At 43.3% G+C, this 19,407-nt stretch overlaps 1 protein-coding gene across 10 annotated transcripts in view; it reads left to right on the forward strand.

Moving 5' to 3' along the window:
- Positions 1–19,407, forward strand: part of BRSK2 (BR serine/threonine kinase 2) — a 270,165-nt gene that overhangs the window by 109,904 nt on the left and 140,854 nt on the right. For all 10 annotated transcript variants that reach the window (XM_088525806.1, XM_088525804.1, XM_088525805.1 and 7 more), the window contains exon 2: positions 19,082–19,176. In XM_088525806.1, the coding sequence (XP_088381932.1) occupies positions 19,082–19,176 (95 nt within the window). The remainder of the gene's footprint in view (positions 1–19,081; positions 19,177–19,407) is intronic.

Genomic DNA, 19,407 nt, shown 5'->3' on the forward strand with positions numbered 1-19,407 from the left:
ATTTGCATAATCTTTTTTTTAAGGGGGGGATGTACTCTGTATCCTTTACAAAAGATTAGAGCTTGACTGTCTCTAGTAAAAGGATCCATTTATTAATTGATGATGTCTTTCTGCACTGTAGACTGAAGTGTATTTTCTTGGCATATTTTTACTTCAAAATAAGTTTAAAATTAGTCTGTAGACTGAGCTGTAGGAACTAGAAGTGGATTTCCCATCCTGTAAGTGAAAGGAGTGTATGTAGCTTTTAGCCCCTTAGCTTTCTCAGTTGGATAAAATCTTTGGCATAGTTTCCTTCCACTCAGGAGATGAGTTATCAACTTGTCAAGCAATGTGATGGCACCGTCACTGTTCTCAGTTGCTGACAAAGGGCGATTATTTGTACTGATCTAGCTCATAAGTTTGGTTGCTGATCTCGATTTGCTTCTTATTAACACGTGTTTAATCAAGACCAGGTTAGGCATTTTTTAGAGTCCTTTTGGCTTATTGAGTTGAGCTCATTTCTTTTACTGGGGTTGGTATCAGCAACACACATAGGTGGGTTATTGGAGCCTGGGCCATCATTCAGTCCACAGCTGGACAGTCTGGCTGTGCTATTTGGAGAGGATTTGTTTGCTGGTGAGTAGGACAAGGGAGGGCTTCTAATGTGGTAGAGGAATGCAGGTAAAGGATAAACATGAGAACACGCTGTCACAGCAAGGAACAAGATGTTCCCAGGCTGTTGTATGTTTATATAACTATAATATATACTATATTTGCTGCTCTTCAGATTGTACCAACCTGTTGTCCTAGTACTAAAAATCCTGCTTCGGATAAAGGAAATAATGGTGTCCCCGTGTCAGAGAGTGGCATGTGGGGCAGAGGAGTGTGATACTTCTGTGCGTCAGGCTTGGTACGCATCTGAGATCACTGAACTCTTTGGTCTTGAGTTGACTTTCACCTGTATGTTTTTGCCTTGTTTACTGCGGGGACAAGAGTACTTGTCAATTGCAAGTGACACAAGGAGGTGGAACTGCTCCTTGTAGCATTGGTGTGAGCTTCTACAAGTGTAAACTGTATTTGAAACCACATCCCAGCCTAGGGTCTTGGATTACAAAACTTTTTTTTTTTTTTTTTTTGCTCTGCTTTACTTACATGTCTTATGTGCTGAAGTACCCATCCATCATGGAATTGGGCACCTGCTGTCAATGAAGTTCACTGACATTTCCTGAGAATCGCTAGCTAATCTTGTTAGCAACAAGCAGAGATGCATGGAGAAGCTTTCATTGTCTGCCCTTCACCATCTCACGTGTTCCTGAATTACGTGTTTCATCCTTCTGTTCCCTGGATGATAATATTTAGAGATAATACATGTTTTTCAGTAGTAGAAAGCAGTAGTAGCAGTGCATCAAAATTGTGTTTAAATTTATGGAAGTAACAATTTTTGAAATGATTCCATGAAGCTTAGTAAGCATTTAGTAAACAAACAAGCCTCCTGTAAATACCTACAGGAAAGACAACCAAAATCCTTAATTACAAAAGATGCCTCTTTGTATTCAAAATCTTTGCCTTGTTTTCCTGTCAGGCCTCATTTCCATGAAGAGATCTCTTTCCTAAGGCCAGCAGTGCTGCTGTGATGTAGGAGGAGGTAAACGTATATGACAAAGGATGTGAAGGGACTGAGCCCTGCCTTGACATTGACAGGGACAATTGAGTTATTGAGGAGTTGGTGTAAAAGTTGACTGCTTCTTGAGAGAGATGTCACCTGGCATTCTGGTTGTGTAACACTAACTATCCTCTGGCAGCATTTATACTTGCCATTTCTACCTTTTCAGTTAATGTTCCCAATTCCTTTTGGCACTTTTTTTGAACAATTCCAGAATGGATGTTTAAGCTAAAATAAAAAAAAAAAAAAAAGAAAAAACTGCAGGTGCATTGAAGTGCATCTTCTCCGATCATGCTGGCAGCAGTCATTGGCAGGAGGGGCTCTTCAAGATACGGCTGTTAATAACAAGGAAAGAAATTCTTGTTCATATGTCTCTGTGGCGTTGTCAGAACTTAACCTTCTAACTAGGCTCTGTTACAAGTGCTCTCATAGTTTAGACAGCCACCGAAACGGAAATCTAGTATTGCTAATGGGAGAAAATAGATTCTTTGCTATGAAGCTTATTTACGGTTCATCTGCTACACACAGAAGTGCAGATATAAATCTTTGATAAACTGAGTAGTGTCATTTGTTAAGGCATTGTACTGTGTATTAGTAGTTATAGATGTTAATTGTAGAATTGAAGAACTGGATTATGACTTTGGGTGCCCTCATTAGGAGGGGACTGTGTATAAGTGGTCCTGGGAGGCTTTTTTAATTGCTGAAAACTTGTTGCATGGGATCTTCCTTGCCTTTTTCACCTTCTTTGTTTTTCACCAGGAGGTAGCAATTTAAGACTGTTTCTGCAAGCGGTGAATGAGGCACTGCTGCCCACGAGAGGGGAGGTGAATGTGACTCAGCCTCTCCAGTTCAATCCCAGCCTTTTCTCACCTTTACCTTCTTCTGTCCTGCTTCACTTCTGCATTCCCTGGGTTTGATTCAGGTAGTCTGTGCAGAGGTGTGTGCCCACCCCTGTGTGGTGCATATCGTGCCTTTATAGACAGAGTCTTGCGCTGTCAAAAACTCTCTTATGACACTAATGCTCAGAAAGAGAGAACTGCTCTGAAGTGGCAGTGCATCAAAAGGCAGCTGGTGACCAGGCTCCAAGGTTCTCCAGGCACCCAACCATATCCGTGCGCACAGGCCCCTGTAATTCCAGGCACAAGTGAATTAAATGGAGTTATCCTGCCACCAGTAGCCCTTTGCACATCAGGAAACTCAAATAATCGTCTGTGTCTTTAAAAAGAAAAGTAACCTAGGCCCTCTGGAGATCTTCAAGTTGCCTGTGCACACAGCTAATTATTTTGAGATTGAAACAGGACCTTTGAAGATTGTCTATGAAGTACATAATTAAAGTATTTTGTGTTCGATCATGCCATTGGACCACTAATTGACAATCACATTGTATCTACATAATGAGACAAATAATATATGCATTTGTGCACTGGTGAAATGACTTGTCCCATACTCTTTTTTTTCCCTTTTAATTGCTATGATGGCAACCGTCAGAAGAGGACCACGTGCTGGGCTGTCCTTGATCAGCAAGTCTAACAGACACAGAATTACTGTTGGGGACTCCCATGAGCTCAAATGAAAGAGAGCCAGAAGGATGGGACTGCTGCTTCCAACAGTTTCTGTACAGATGCTGAAGTAACTCAAAGCACATTGGGCTTCCTGCTATCTACGTGGCTTGCACATTGTCTGCCTGAGCTTCATAAATGAACAGAACATATGTATTATGGTGAGGCTTGAACTCTCTTGCCTGTGTCCTCATGCAGGATCATTCCACTCAGGACCTTCGGAGAAGCCCAGCTGGCACTGGCACAGGAAGGAGTCCCTGCAGAGCAGCTGCTGTTCAGCAGGGGTGTTCAGGAGCTTCCAGACCTGGAGCAAGTGGCCACTGGCCACTTACAAAGTGTGTTGTCCTCTTGAGGGTCTGGTGATGACTTAGAAAAGTATTAATACCAAGAATACATTCCTTTTAGCCTTAGCGTGTGCTTTTTCCCATTTTTTTTTCATTCCTCTTTTGCTGCCAGCAAAGCGTGAGCAAGTGTTGTACCGTGTAACTTTTCGTGGTACCACAGGCACATTTTTCGATAATTCTTGGAAACTAGGAACACAGAGAGGATTCCATTGCTCCCTCTTTTCCTGTATGTGTACATTTGTGAAAGACAGACAGACCCTGAGGAGGACAATAGTTATTATGTGCGTGTCTCTTGCTGTAGCGTATAGACATAGAGAGAGACAAACTTGATTGCATGGTGTTGTACAGATATTTGCAGGAGCTGCTTTTGCCAGGGAAGAAGAAAAATTCAAAGCTAAACAACACTGAGAATTCCAGTCTTGTCCTTCCCCCTGAAAGGCACCGTGACTTCATGCCACAGTCAGGAAGACTCTGGAAGGTCACTTTTTCTCCAGAAGGTTCAGAACAGGATCAGGACTAAAATGCATCTTGTGGTCTTATTTTTTGCGATTATGGCTAACATGAGCTCTTGCTTTTCACAAGAAGAACTGCTTTCCAGCTTATTGGGTCATTCATTTGGCTGTAGGATTCCCTGGGAAGATCTGGTTATTTCAGGTTGCATCTTTTAAAATGGCTTAAGGAATTGATGGGAAGTAGTAACTGCTGTGACTTGTCCATCATCTTATGAGGGGGGCTGCTGGTGTCGGCTTGAAGCTGATGCCTAGTAGCCATTCAGTGGACATAAATGAATGAAATAAATAGGTGATAGAAAGATGAGAGGAGGTCAATCTCAGCTCTCAAGATTTGCCCAGATTACCAGACTTCTGCTTCACTCTTTATTCAATGTCATATCAGGTCATCCTGGGCCAGTTTTGTTTACATCTACATATGTTCATCTATATCTTCCTTACAGGAAATAAGTAATTTTGCTCAGCCTACAGTCATGTAACCACTCCCAGGTTTTCTCTGTAGCTCTTGAACTTTCTGATTTCTGAAAATGTCACAGTGCATTAACGCCAGGGAGACAAAGACGAGCCAGAAAGAGTGCTGATGCAGCTCTTTGCATCATTTAAAATCAGATAACATGTCCAGATTTTCAGACTGCAGTTGCTCAGGGTTTCCTTCCACTTTACCTTTTGCAGTCAGGGTTTTCCAGCTGCAACGTCATGGTCCAGAGAAAGGTTATAGTCACTTTGACTGGCTTTAAAGCTTGTGTTGTGAAACTACATTCTGTGCTGTTGGTGCCTGACAAAGATCTGGTTTCCAAACAAAGGCAAATGGGAAAGAGTGAGGGAGTAGCCCTTGCAGAAGAGAGAATATTGCCTGTGCAATTAAGGCTCTTGTATTAGGCTGTGGTCTGTGAGGAGAGAGAGGAAGCATGATCTTCGCTGATCTGCTTTTTAAACAATGTTGAGGATTAGCAGAGGGGCAGCAGATGCACCTATTGAGCTGTAAAGGAAGGGATTCAAAGTGATATTGTGCAGATGGGAGATTACTGCACTGCACTTGCCTGCATGTGCCATTCGGTCCTCCTGCCGCTCCGCAGAGCGGCACTTACCGTCTCCGTGAGCCCGAGCACGCGCGGAGCGGAGCGGCTGCCGCAGCCCGCGCTGGCCTTGAGCCTTCCTGCCCAGCCAAAGGCGGCCAGCAGCAAGCTCGCGGTGGCCGCCATTCCGCCCTGCCTCCAGCATCGCGGCAGGCACCGCGCGAGGCAGCGTCACTTCCCTCCCTTCCCCTCCCTAGCACGCTCTCTGAATCCGCTTAACTCTTTCCCTTTGAAAAGCTTGTTCTAATGATGCTGCCTGTCAGCTCGCCGCAGAGCAGGTTTTCTCCTAGGGTGCAGTGAGCAGAATGATGAGGAAGAGGAAGGAGGTTTTTTCCTTCCCCTTTTCATTATTTTTCTGCCATTAAATCCAGAAATCAGCATCCTTTCTGCTTCTGAAAATATACTGTTGCCATTTTGTAGTTGTGGTTCTCATTAAATGGAGCATGAATTTGAAAGCTCTTTCACCAAATTTGTACATTTGTCTATAATCAATGGGAATACTGCAATTCTGCTCTCACATATTCTGCTGCAAGTCTGGAACAGACCTCATGATAAAAATGGAATTATTCTCTTTCTACCGCAGTATATAAGTGTGGAGTTTTGTCCAAAATGCAAAAATGATGGTTAACAAGCCAAGTATTTCTAATCTAACTTCTAGTTTATAATTGAAAATATACTAATTCTGGATCATTTTACTGTTTTAATTTATTTATTATTATTATCATCAGAGCTTCTAAACATTGCACGCTGATATTTCTGTGCCTCCCTTTCTCTTCTGTTCTGCTTTTTCTCTTCGCGTTTACCCACTCCCACCAATGTAAGATGCGACTGTGGCGTCTGCTTCATTTCCAGCTCTTCCACTGGGTTTCAATGTGACCTTGGGCAAGTTACCTAATCTTGATGCCTCTGGGTCTCTAGCTTCAAATAGAAAAATATTGTATAATTGTTCCTGCCCTTTGACTGCTGTATCTATTTGGATCATAGCCCTCTACCTCAAGGCAGGACTTGTCACCTATGATGTGGATGTATGATTTTTATCAGAGCAGAGTTCTAGCTTTGGAGTGAGTCCTCCAATAGCTCTGTAATAAAAACAATAATATTAACGCCACAAGGCTCTCAATCACTTAATTGGCTCTATGCTGTGTAATGTATTTTCTCTTTAAAAGTAGTTCTCTTCAGAGTCTTGAAATACGTTCATGAGGCTTGAAAATGACTGGAGAAGGCAGTTCTTTTCTGAAGCATCCCATCTTTTTGTGTTAAATATGTCGTAACATTAGCCTTTTCCAGTAGCAGCCTGGATATTACCTCTTGCTTTGAAGACCTGTTCATATGTGAGCAAGTGAGAGAGAGTGCAAATTCCTATTTGTATGTAAATATAAATATCTCTCTGTTTCTTGCTTAATCTAATCTACTAGGTTTAGCTTTTTGCCTTTAGAGAAAATTAACTTTAAGAGGCCCTGTTTAAGGCTGGAACCCTCCTGAAGTATCGATGTTCTTCCCATAGCGCCCTGTTCTCCCACCTGAACAAGTGAGTTCTCTCATTTGTCAGCAGAGTAAGAAAGCATCCTTGAGAAACCACCGAGCAAGGCTCTAGATGCCACCACGTAAACGCGGAAATGCTGTTGTGGAGGTAGGAGCTGGCTGTGGGAATGCACCTTTGGTTACACTTCTGTTGCAGTCTGGCCTGGGGCTAATCACCTGGCCTAGCTGCCGAGAGATGAATCATCTGAAAAGCAGGATGAATGGATTTAAATAATTTATATTTGAATCAAGGCGACTTAAGTCCTGGCTTTTTATTGCAGTTTAAATTAGTAAACAGTAAATACAGATTTCATTAATTGATTCCGTTCTTATTTTTCATTTTTATTTTCTAAAAGAATGGTTGATTTTCAAGCTGGTGGCCATCAAGGTCTACTTGATGACAAAAAAAAATCTCGTCATACAAAATTCAGTGTTGTATTTCTTTTTCTGTAATCAGCAAAATATTCTCTACTTCTACATATTCGCCAAAGTCTAATGCAGTTAAAATGCATTTACCTGCATCATTGTAAAAACAAACAAACAAAACAAAAAAACACTTTTTTTTTTGTAGATAGATAACTGGAATTTTCTACTACCTGTAGGTGGATGCACATTCGTTACTTGTAATTTGTCAACTCTGTTTATTTGGAAATGGGAGTGCAACTAAAACTGCTGCAAAAAGTTAAACATTATTAAGTATTATTTAAATGTGCTGCTTCTCTTTCAAGATAAACATAAATGGAAAAAGATTTCGAACTGATCATTTTCAGCAGTCTGGCAGAACAACAGCTACTTCTAGCCAGGCACTCTACAGTGCTCTCGGTGCTGACTTTCCAGCGCCCTTCAATGTTGACCCAACATTTTCAGGCTTTGAAAAACCAACGGAATGATGCTGGGATATATAGTGAATAAGGATCTCCACTTGGCCTTAGGATGAGACCAATAGCACCTGCAGCCCGGTCTTTGGGGGAGAAGGCCTTGGCTTGAGTTATGTGTATTGTTAGCCTTCCTCCTTTGGATAGCTCCCAAAATGGATTGCTTGGAGCAGGGGCAAGGCTGGCAGAGAAGCTTCATTGGGCTAGGAAAAGGGTCAGGTGTTAACTGTGGGCCGCGAGCAACCTTTTCAGCCCAGCAGTCACTCTCCTCCACTGCTTGGGAAGAGCTCTGCAGAGCGCAGAGCGTAATTGTTATGGCCTGCTGTCCTGCAAATGTGAGCTGAAAAGAATCCAGAGCAGGGTTGGAGGGAGGGGAGGAGAATGAATCTTGTTTCACACAACAAGCTAGTAAAAACATGAATTTAGCACATCCCTGGCCCACTCACTGTGTGCCTGTAGTCAGAGCAGAAGTGTGTGGAGCCAACCTTGGCCAGCAAGGGGCTTGCTCATAGGAGCGCCGTGCTATGGCTGGAGAGAAACTAGTGGATTGGTCAGTTCTTCCTTCTCACTCGCTGGCTCTCTGCTGTGCAGCTTTTGCTCTATTTCCGTCCTTATTGCCTTGTGCTAGCTAGACAGCTTTAATGGAAAGATTTTATTTTAGGAAAAAATGGTGCAGAAATATATTTAGAGTAATTTAGATGCCATTTTATAAAACTGCTGCAAAGAAGCACTGTTGTTCCATTAAGCATCCTTAGCATCCTAGAACAACCTGAAAGTATTTGGGGCTCATTAATAGCTATAGAGACTGAGTGGAAGGAAAGTACGAAGCGAACCCAGAGCAGAGGTTTGCCCTCTGGTGTTCTCAGAAGCTGCTCTGTAGGGCTGAATTAGATCAGTGCGTGGTTTTCTTGTTCCGTCAAGACAGAATAGTCTCAGCACAGAAATCAGGATAGATTTCTGTACAAATGTTTCTCTAGTTTTATGCGAGAGTGTAAAAGAAGAGTTTGCAGAGTGGTACCTTAAGTTTTCCCAGTATGGCAAGAATTGCTTCAGAAAGCAAAGGCTGTTTCTGATTTCTAATTAGACTCCTTTATCTCTAGCAACAGTAGGTGATGCAAATGTCCAGTAATGTCTTTTACATCAATTGGAGAAGGTGACTAAGCCTCTGTCGTCTTTCGTGCTTAAGACATTATCAATTTTGATTTTTTTAAGTGTGTAATTCCTGGCCCTGCCAAAAGTTTGGCAAGAGGGCTGCTCCCTCTTGTTCTTTTTTGCACTGTCTCATGCTCAGTAAAGTGTTTCAGGGGCAAGACAAAGTCGTAGCAGGCTGGTTGTAATCCACAGCAGATTCAGATATTTTTTTCTCCTTAACGGTGGCTCCTGGGCTGCCAGCACTGCTCAGTTTGGCCCAAATCAGACAGTATGCTCAGGCTCCGAGAACTACATCCCTGAAACCACTGGAATCAGCTGCACTAATCCACTGATGTTTTATGGATTAACACCATTGGTTGGTCTCCCCCTGCCTGCCCACTTCTCCTTTCCAGCTCTAGTTAGAAGTGACATTGCTCTGTACTGTGTTGTATCCAGCCTTTAAAGACTTATTTCTTTAGCCCCGTTGCTAAATAACTGACCATCTGCTGCCCTGATTTCCTTCATCCTGTTTCCAACACTCTGCCATCAAGTGCAGTCTGGAAGGTCCTGCTCCAGCACTCGCTCACCTGGTCGCCACTGCGCTTTCCGAAGGTGCCTTCTCTTCCTGCATAGCCTTTAGTGCAGCACACAAAGGAAAAGTGGTGGACAGCTTCAGAGCAGAGCTCGCCGCAGAGCAGATGGAGTGGAGAAGACAGGCCAAGGTTTTCAAAGAAACCTGAGCATCTGGAGTGCCGAAGTTCTTTATTCCATGCTTCTTTAAATAGAGTAGTAGTTAGTGGGATTTACAGTTGCTACTGTGGGCAGAGAATTTCCCTTCGTATTTGACAACTTGTAATCACACGAGACCACAGACATGCCGTAATTCTATTTAATCTGACCAGAGGGGGAACACCTTTGCTCTCTCCATTCTATTTTTCTCAACTGCAGCTATGGTCAGCCTCAGTTTAGACAGACCTTATCAGAGAAATAAGATTTTCTCTCTGCATTTCTGTCCATGTCCTGCAGGTACTTCTCTACAAGGAAAAGCAAAGGGAAGAGATACTACTGCCAATAAGCAGAAGTGCCAGAGGCAGGTGATTGGTGGCTGTGGCTGGTATTAAAGACTCTATAAAGCTTCTAACTCCAAGAAAATTTGGCCTTCAGGAAATCTAGGGCATGGTCTTCTGCAGCTGAATCCGTGGGAATGGATCTGCTGCACACTACGCTCCTGTTAAGGTTCACAGTGCACGTGTGCTTTCAGGCACTGCTCTTTTGCCTATGTTATAACTAGTTTATTTGCACCGGGGGCCTTGCTGAGTAGCGCTCAGCAGTCTGGCCCAGATCCCGGGGAGCAGGTGGCCTTTGCAGTTGTGCCTGGTGTGGTGGTACCTGGGTCACTGCTGCGGGTCTCAGTGCTTCTCATCTCACTTCTTGTCTGTCCTCCTCATGGTGCCGTGCTCGAGGCTTTGCAGGTGATGTTGCTTGAACCCTGCTTTCCATCTGTGTTTGAAGACGGAGATTTCTCTTTGTTTGTCCTTTGCTAGAATTCCTATTTTCTCAGTAAAAGCCTTTTCCATCCTTTCCATGGTTTTTTTTTTTTAATTCCCCTAAATTATGTGGACTGTGATCCCTAACCCTCACTGTCAGGCAGAGGGGGTCACTGACAGATGCAGATTCTGCTGGTGGCATTTCCTGTCCTGACAGATAAAAGCTGTTCAGCTGCTGCTGATTCCCGTCTTCAAGGAGACTCCTACATACCTCCAAATCCCCCTTGTTATAGCATTAATGTGGGAACAGGCTGATCCCACAGTACCAGTGAAGAACATCTTAAAAGGTCCTAATAATACAGGCGGTTCATAGTACCAAGCTGAAGAACATGAGCGTAATATTTATAAGCACAAGACTATTTTCTGTCTTCTTTATAGGCTGTATCCCTTAAGGCCAGTGGCTTTGCAGTAAGTGATATGTGCTTTGTCTAATGCCATTATTGCTGGGTTGTGCTGCATTATCTTAGCATGTTTATCCCCTGTGTATGTCAGGACACTGAACGCACCCAGCAATCTCAATTGCTTCTGAGCTGCCTCCTCTTGTGAGCGCGAGCGGCTCCGAGTTGACTCGGAGCCAGCTCCTCTGCAGCTCTCATTCATAGACTGTGCAGTCTTGCACTGCCTTGGAGGGGCTGCACCTCTCCTTGCCTGGTGGGACCTGGGAGTAGCTTCCAAGGAAGTTATGGAATCCCTCCTGCATTCTTGAGGTGGGGGAGCAGGTCCTGGTGTGTGAGTGCCACTCCTGAGGAGGGTGGGTTTTTTTTTTTTTTGGTAGTTTTTCCCCATGGTTTTGTAACTTGTAGGGTGAAGATACTTATCACTATCAGTAATAAGACTTATACAGTCTTTTACTGTGTGTTATGCTTATTTCTATATGCTTTTCCAGACTTAAAATTTGTTCTCCTTTTTAAGGTGATTTTTTGGAATGAATTGTCTTGAGTCTTTTGGACAATGTGTTCTAACTGTGGTGGCAAGAACTACAAATATTACTAGAACAGGAGGATGTTCTGACAGGTCTAGAACAGGAGGAAGAGAGGATGGGATTCTCTGCTGGCATTTAGAGCAATTCATCTTCTCTTTATCTCTCTTCACCGTGGCTTTGGCTTTGAACTGCTGTTTGTGGGAAGTCTAGTGGAAGGGCATTTATGCTGACACCAGGCTGAGTAAGGCCAGAACCATTTCCTGGGCAAGCAGATGCTTCAATTAAATGTCCTGTAATATCAAGATTAACCATCCTGCAGATTTCTTTTGCATTAGTGGTAGTTAGACTCAACCTCTCTGGTAAGAACGGCCGAGAGATGAAGCTGCGTTATCAGAGGTGGGTTGAGGTATGTGTGTTCGTATTTTTCTTCTGAAAGGAAATTATATTTGCTTTGTTTTCTCTCTTGCGGAGGCACAGCAGACCTTGCTGTCTGGATATTGCATGGGTTCTCATGATCTTCACCATAAAGTAACAAGGAGGTTGGGTCATTTCTGTAAATGTGTATTGAATTTGACCCCCACTTTCCCCTTTCTATAAGGAACACAGCAAACGAGTTGTAGTGAAGGCTGTAGGACATGAGCAGGCAGCTCCTCTTATACTTGAAGAAGAAGCCGATAAGGACCCTCTGCTCCATGCTGTGACCTGAGCCATTATTCTCACATTAAAGAAAATACTTTTGAAAATTAGGTTTTTATACGCCTGTTTCTGTTCATTAACATGATAATAGTTTAATTAATCTGACCTTTAATTCTTCTTCTGTTACTTTCCTTTTCTAAGTCAAAAATCAGTTTTCAGATGTTCTTCCTTTCCATTGTCCTCATCCAAAGTCTTTGGACTCCTCATACTCAGTGTAATTGTGAAATGGTGTTTTGATTTCCCTGCATTTGTACAGAGATTCATCCTATGTAATGGGAGAAGTAGACCTTTGCAGGGTATCATCACATCTCTGGCCTCAGTTTTGTGCAGGATAATGAACAAAATCTACTGTGGAGGCAGGAAGCACTTTAAACATAAGGTCCCATTGAGCATGCAGACTCTCATGGGTAGGGCTCTAGGGACTTCTTTCCAGGAGCAGCAGTGTCCTGCAAAGCCGTGTTCTGCAGGTCTCTAAGGCTGCCATTAGGAAAGCCAGGATCTTTCCCCAACTTCTTGTATCCGCTGTAGCCTCAGGGAAAGCTGAGAGCTTCCCTGGGACCTGTTTTCCCTCCAGTAGCCTCCTTGACTGCATCATTCCCCTCTGTCCTCATGTCTAGCCTGCAGCTGGGAAGGAGGCAGCACAGCAGCCACTGCTTATTCCCCTGCTGATTAACCAGCCTGTGGTGTCTCCTGGCCAGCCTCAGTGACTAAACGTGTCCTGCCTTGCGCTGGGGGGCCCATTCTCCTGTTGTATGTGATAGCGTGTGGTGTGAGGGACTCCATATGGATAAAATGTGCTGAATGCAGAGCATTTGTCCCTGGGATAAATCTGTAGCTGTAAGAGTCTGCAGCTGCTGTCCAGTATGTTTTTGCCCTGGCTGTGTATAGGCAATATCCCTCGTCATCAAGACGCCCTTCTGGAAACCATGGTGAGTGGGATGCGCTGCATTGCTTGTGACCTGCTGCTTGGTGTTTTGTTCATCACATGGGTGTGAGTGTAGTTAATCCAAATTACTTCTCGAGCCATTACTGAAGAGCAGCGTATCTGCAGTCAGTGAAAATCCTGTTAGGGATCTGTCAGAGGGTGATTAAGAGATGTCAGAGGGCAGAGTGAGGTGTATCAGCACTGAGTCGGGTAGATGGAGATTATGTGGTAAACCTAATCTCATGAAGAGCATGACCTCTGTCTTCTGTGTAAGGTCTTCTGTGCTAGCCCCCCTTTTTAATTATGTTCTTAATATACTTATAATCTAGCTGAAACAATCTTGGGTGAAGGGAAGGTGAAAAGAGAGTTAGGGCCTCCTGATGGAGACAGGGTGGGAAGGTGCGGTGGAGAGGAAGGAGAGATGTAAGAACTAACTGTAAAAGACAGAATTAAAAGCAATTGAAAGAACATGGTGTGAACTGCCTGCAGTTCCCTCTTCAGCACCTCTTTCCATGCTGCACAGCGACCCTTCCTTGGGAGTGTGTCAGTACTTCTCACTAGATTGCTGGACCAAAAGGGCATGTTGCAGCTCATTACCCAGCTGTTACTTAATTAGAGTGACGTGTTTTCTGTCTTTCCTCAGCAAGGATAGACAGGACTCCGCTGGCTTCCTGCTACTTCTGCCCAACAGCTGAAAATGGCCATCCTTGGGCATCTCCTGACAAAGAATTAATGGGATCTGAAGGGGCACTTGGATCTCATCGTTCCTCAAGGAGGATTTTTTTAAAGCATTTTACAGCTCTGGCTGCTCTGGGCAGAAAGAAGCAAGAAAGCAAGCCTTTGACTAGGAGAGGTGAGGGCAAAAGCAGAGTTTTTCCAAGACCTATCCAGACATGTGAAAGGAGAAGGTGTTTGCTGTTGCAAAGATAGAAAAATCTGTTTTGTTTTAATTTAATTTCTCTCTTTCGTTTGAAAAAAGTGGAAGGACTCTTTGCTCTGCCTTTCTGCAGGGGTGGGGGGCTGCCTGAATGCTTTTGCGCGCAAGCTTGGAAGCTGCAGCCTTTTCCTCTCCAGTGGCATCAGGCTTAGTCTCCCAGGTGTTTTTATATATGGGAACAAAGACTTGATCTGAACCAGCAGCTCAGCTCACTAGACATCACAAGCTGCTGGTAGATCCCGGAGGACCTCAGGAGTTTGTAAATTCTGCAGCTACGCTCTAACAAAGGCAGCATCCGTGTGCCCACCAAGGCTTGTGTCCTCGTTCGCTGAGGGACCCCGTGGACATGGGGGTGGGGATGGAGAGCTGGGAAAGGCGGCACCTCCGCAGAGCTCCACAGTCACGTTCTTGCTATAGTCAGCGGGCACAAAGGGTCACTGAGGAGTATCGATTTATGAAATATTGCAAGAAGGAAACCAAGGTAAAAATCAATAGGGGTGATGTTGGTTCTGTGTGTTTTGATCCTTCTGAGCTCGGAGGATGATCTTACCATAATCTCTGAGGCACACAGCGTAAAACCCAGCCCTGGCAAGCTGGTGTCCATGTGTATCTGTGTTCCTTGTTCTGTAGCATCAGGCTGTGCATCCCATCACATCTGAGCTGGTGCTTTGTCCCTCCATCTCGACGGGTCACCAAGCAGCCCTGTGGCTGCCTGAGCAAGCATGTGGTTGATAGTGTGCACAGCTCAGGAGAGTGAATCTGGACTACAGCATTTCAGTGTGCAGCTTTCTTGTGCTTTGAGCTGAGGAGTGCGAGTCTGGCACTGAGGAGCATCTCCTTCCATGCTCCTGCTGAGCATTTGAACTCTGGCTTTAGTCCTACTATAATTACAGTTTAGTCAATTTAGATACCGCACGAGTCCTTAGAACAGCTTTCTAGCACTAGAAGCTCCCTGCGCAACAGCTTGTGGTCAAATTACTTTATTGCCAAAGCAAGTAGCTCCATCCTCCTTCCTTTAGTTACGTAGATGATCCTCTACCTCCTTTCCCTATATGCAATTATAAATTGATACCATATAATTTGTATGTCACTTCATATAAGGCTCTGTTTACTTTAAAGACAGTAATTAGAGATAACAATTGCTTTTGAAAAATAAACATCTGCTTAATAAGAAGACTGAGTAATTAAAGACAATTACTGGTTTCTAGAAGTATGATGCTCAGTTACAAAGTTCTCTCCAACCCAGCTACGAAGGATGGAAGCAGCATGTTGCAGGAAGCCAGAAAGCTGTGTACTAGGGAACATGGAATAGAAAGCTATTAATAAGAAATTATCAGCCCTTTCTTTCCAGATTATATTTGAGATACAATTTTCCTGGTTTTAATATGTGGAACTTGCATAAGGTTCCAGTCCCTATCCCTCCCTTTCCAAAGCGCTTTGTAAGGATTAGTTGACTAATCCTTCTACAGAGCTCGCGAGGTAGGTATGTAAATGCTGTTACCCTTATTTTACGGCTGTGGAAATTATGTTGCTGGAGGCAAATTTAATTCATTTTCCACTGTGTAGATCTAGAGTGACTTCGGTGCAACCAGCAGCAGTAGACACTGTAACTGCAATAACTTCACCCTACGTAAAACCGTGATATTTGTGAAGATAACTATTGAGAATAAGGAGCAAGAATTCTATTTTGAGAACCTTTTCCTGTGCCTCAGTTATGTTAATATTTTGTTTGCTTTTGGTGTTGATTTTTCTAAGCTGGCATCCTTGAGGGTTTGTAGATATTACAAGTGCCAGTTTTCAGGAATTAATGTTAACGATATTTTTAAGGTGCTCGGTAGCAACCTTCAGGTTGAGAGGTAAGTAACATTACTTGTATGCAAAGATCATTTGTACAAAGCTCACGCATAACAAATGTGTGCACACACTAAGCTTTTTAAGAATCGGTGCTCTTGGATCTGTTCAGCCTATCGTTTTTGCTCCCCCTTTAATTCAAAGCGATTGGTACCAGTACTAGTCTGAGCCCTGAAGTAAACCACAAATGTTTGTGTCCTGCAGTGCCTAGATTAACATTTGCAGAGTATTCATTGACTCGAATTAATTGGCAATTAGCTAACTCAAGTTAAAAGAGGAGTAATATTTCTCTCTAGACATTCCTTTAATTGCTCATCCAGCCAAAATAGATGCTATTGGCCAGACAGGAGCTTTTTGCTTGGTGTTTTCGAGGAGAAGTTTTTGCGTTCTGACGTGCAATGAGCAGCAAGCAGCACTAGATGCGCCCTCCTACAAAGCTTTACAAATACTTAAAAACACGTAATTAGTTTGGTTTTATTTCAAAAGAAACATAAAGGCCTCCACTTATCCATGGAAAATTTGCTACCATTAAATGAAGCAAATGTAACACATTTTCCATTCCACTTTTTGAAGTAGCTGTTGGTCTAATAGTTTTTAAAAAACAGAATTTAGTGACTGAAGACTAGCAGAACATTATTTATTAAAACTGAGTATAACATAATGAATATTGTTTAAACACAGTGTTTAAATATATTCATTGTTGGGTTATTTCATGACAACTTAGTGCCTCTTCCCAAATGATAATTGGCCAGACTGTTCCCTATGCAGCTAATCTCCTCTGTCCTCTGCTCATCATGCAAGCTCCTATCCTTTTCAGAAAAGATCTGTGTATCTTTAAGCATCTGCACAGTGGGAGTTTTCCAGCAGCAAAATGTGCAGGCACGTTAACTGCCAGGACAGGCAGCATTAGGATGTGGCAGGCCCATAAGTTTCCCTTTGCTCTCCTTCCTTGCATGTCAGCTCTCCCTTGTGTCATCTAGGCTTACTTTTTTGTTCTTCTGTTTTTGTCGAGAACAGCCATATGCTCTCCTTGGTTTTCAGCTCATGGCTTTTAATTATAAATGAAAAGACGATGTTAGCTCCCCTGCTCTTTTGTGTGTTCATTTTTTCTTCTTTCTCCCTGACCTGGAATTATAGGGCTCTGTTTCTGCTGAAGTGCAGTGGCTAAGATCAAAAGCAACTCCATGTTTGCAGCTCATAAGCTGTAACAGCCTGTTTGAGGGCCCCAGCATGTCGGTGCCCCTGGATCTACCTGCAGGTAGAAATCAGAAGCCTGTCTGGGAGGAGAGAGCATATTTGATGGTTGGAACTTTTCAATTTGCAGGAGGTGTCTTCTCCGTCTCCTGAAAAGAAACAGCAGTGCAAACTTTCTGCATTTTTTTCTTTTTAAAATATGATTTGGGAAAAAACGAAAAAGGCACCAAATCTCACATGCAGAAGAGCTCATTTTGTTCTTTAGTACATGAGTGTAAATTCAGAATAGCTTCTTGAGGTTAATCAATTAAGTCATTATAGTAGTGTCAGTGTATTTTTACAAGATGGATGATGACTTCTAATATTTGATGAACTTGTGTTCTTAATATTTGTGAGCTGTTTATGTCATGGCTGAAAGGTAAATGTGTCAGCATTTAACCAGATGAGAATGAGAAATTATGACTAGAAATAACCAGCAACCCCAAGCACAACATAGAAGAGATGCGACTACAAATGAGTTTAAGAGTTGTTTCCCAATATTGTAACGAGCGGTGAGTGGATCGGAAGGGATGTAGCAAAAAGATGAGTGAGGATGTATAGCAGATCATTGGAGGCACTGATGAAACTCCTGCTCTCTTCCCTGGGTGCGCTTTTAGTGAGGCAACAATCCACGTATTTCATCCCACTACATGCAAATGTTAAGTGCTAAGTGTTAAGTCGGTGTTTGGGTGGATGGCCAACCCGCTATATTCGCTTGGCAGATGCGGTAATGTGCTTGGCTTTTTAGTTTGGGGGCAGGTGAGGGAGCTGGGCTCTTAACTGCACTGCTGCTGAGGAGCTGGGGGAGTTGAACTCTCTCCCTGACAATGCAGCTTGGATGCTCAGAAATGCACTGCCAAGGCCAGCAGGTCCTCATGAGCCCGGAAGGCACCTTCTCACTCAAGTTCAAACTGAATTAAACTAAATGACGCTTTGGCATCTTATATGCGGGGTGGGATGGGATGGAGGGCAGCCTATTGGGTGTTGGGCAGGATATGCAAGAGGAAGAGTTGAGGCAAACATCTCACTTGAGTGTGAAGCAACTTTTTCCAGGTAGGACTTTCTGTCCTACCGGAGCCAATAGAGCTGAGAGCTCAAGGGACTGTGTTTAGCCCTGATGCCCAGTTTGCTCACACATGGGAGGCACCTTGGTGTGCTTTGGTGCAAGTCAGCAGATTTAGATCAAATTTCTGCAGAAGGTAATGCTTTATTTATTTACCTTTTTGCTTTAATTAATTCTTTGAGTTTTGTCTCATATTTGTGGTAATTCGTCAGACACTCTGGGAGATAGGGATATCCGTATGCTTTTGCAAATGTAATTGCCCTCTGAGTTGCTTTTGGATGAAAAGGATATAGTAAATAACAGCAAGGATATAGAGTTGTAACCATACATGTTGATATTTCTCCATGCCATAATGGAATTCATTGCAGTATTAGCTTTATACAGCAAGGTAAAATAGTAAGGGAAAGCCACAAAAAGTACCTTTTCTCTTTTGAACATGGAAGCTTTGGAAACAGCTAGAAGCTGCTGTATGAGGAGAGCCTGGGGGAGCTGGGCCTGTTCAGCCTGGAGAAGAGAAGGCTGAGAGGGGACCTGATCAGTGTCTATAAGTACCTCAAGGGAGGCAGTGAGGAGGATGGTGCTGGCCTCTTTTCACATCAAAAGTTCCACAGGAACTTAAGGAAAAATTTATTGACCATGAGGGTGACAGAGCCCTGGAACAGGCTGCCCAGAGAGGTTGTGGAGTCTCCTTCTCTGGAGATCTTCAAAACCCGCTTGGACGCAGTCCTGTGCCACGTGCTCTAGGTGACCCTGTGTGTGCAGGGGGGTTGGACTAGATGATCTCTAGAGGTCCCTTAAGCATTCTATGATTCTATGATATGCAATGGACACTTCTCCGCTGCAGACATTTGGCATCTCATTTGGCTGATACATGAGCTTTCATTGAAGCCAAGTGTTGCCAAATATTCCTTGTCTGGTACAGTTAAATTGGAAAAAAATGTGTCTTACTGGTGGAACAGGCTTAGAGTGGCAAGAGCTGGAATAGGATATTTCAGCAAAAATACAGCTTTGATGGTAGAAACTGCAGCCCCGTTAAGCACGTTGGCAGCTTCACTGCCAAATGGTCCTGGCGTAGGGTGCAGTTGCTTCATTATTCACGAGCCTTCATCTGGCAGCAGGAGGGACTAGTGGAAATTCATTTTCATATAAATGAACAACCACGAGGTAAGATACTAATAGCAGAAATCTCAACAGTGGATATCTCTAACCAATTCTTGTTTTCTTTTTTTGCTATCTGTTTTTTTCTGCAGGACTTGTGAAGTTGGGGGTTCACTGTGTCACGTGTCAAAAGGTTGCCATAAAAATTGTCAACAGAGAGAAGCTCAGCGAGTCGGTGCTAATGAAGGTAATTTTCTAATGGGATGTTTAAAAAAAATTAAGTTCTTGGCTCTGTCTTCTGTTCCATGCAAAATTAATATCTTTAATTATGTTTAACAAACATCCTGTCAGTACTAGGATTATGTGCAGCATAATAACAATAATTCAGTGATGGGGGAGGCGAGGGCAGCTGAAATTAAACAAGTGTCTACATGTGTTTTGCAAACAAAATTAATAGTCATCCTCAGTTGTTACTTCT

The sequence above is a fragment of the Tinamus guttatus genome, unplaced genomic scaffold (assembly GCF_059628265.1).
Source record: "Tinamus guttatus ecotype Peru unplaced genomic scaffold, ASM5962826v1 Tinamus_guttatus_pri_ptg000240l, whole genome shotgun sequence".
Lineage (NCBI taxonomy): Eukaryota > Metazoa > Chordata > Aves > Tinamiformes > Tinamidae > Tinamus > Tinamus guttatus.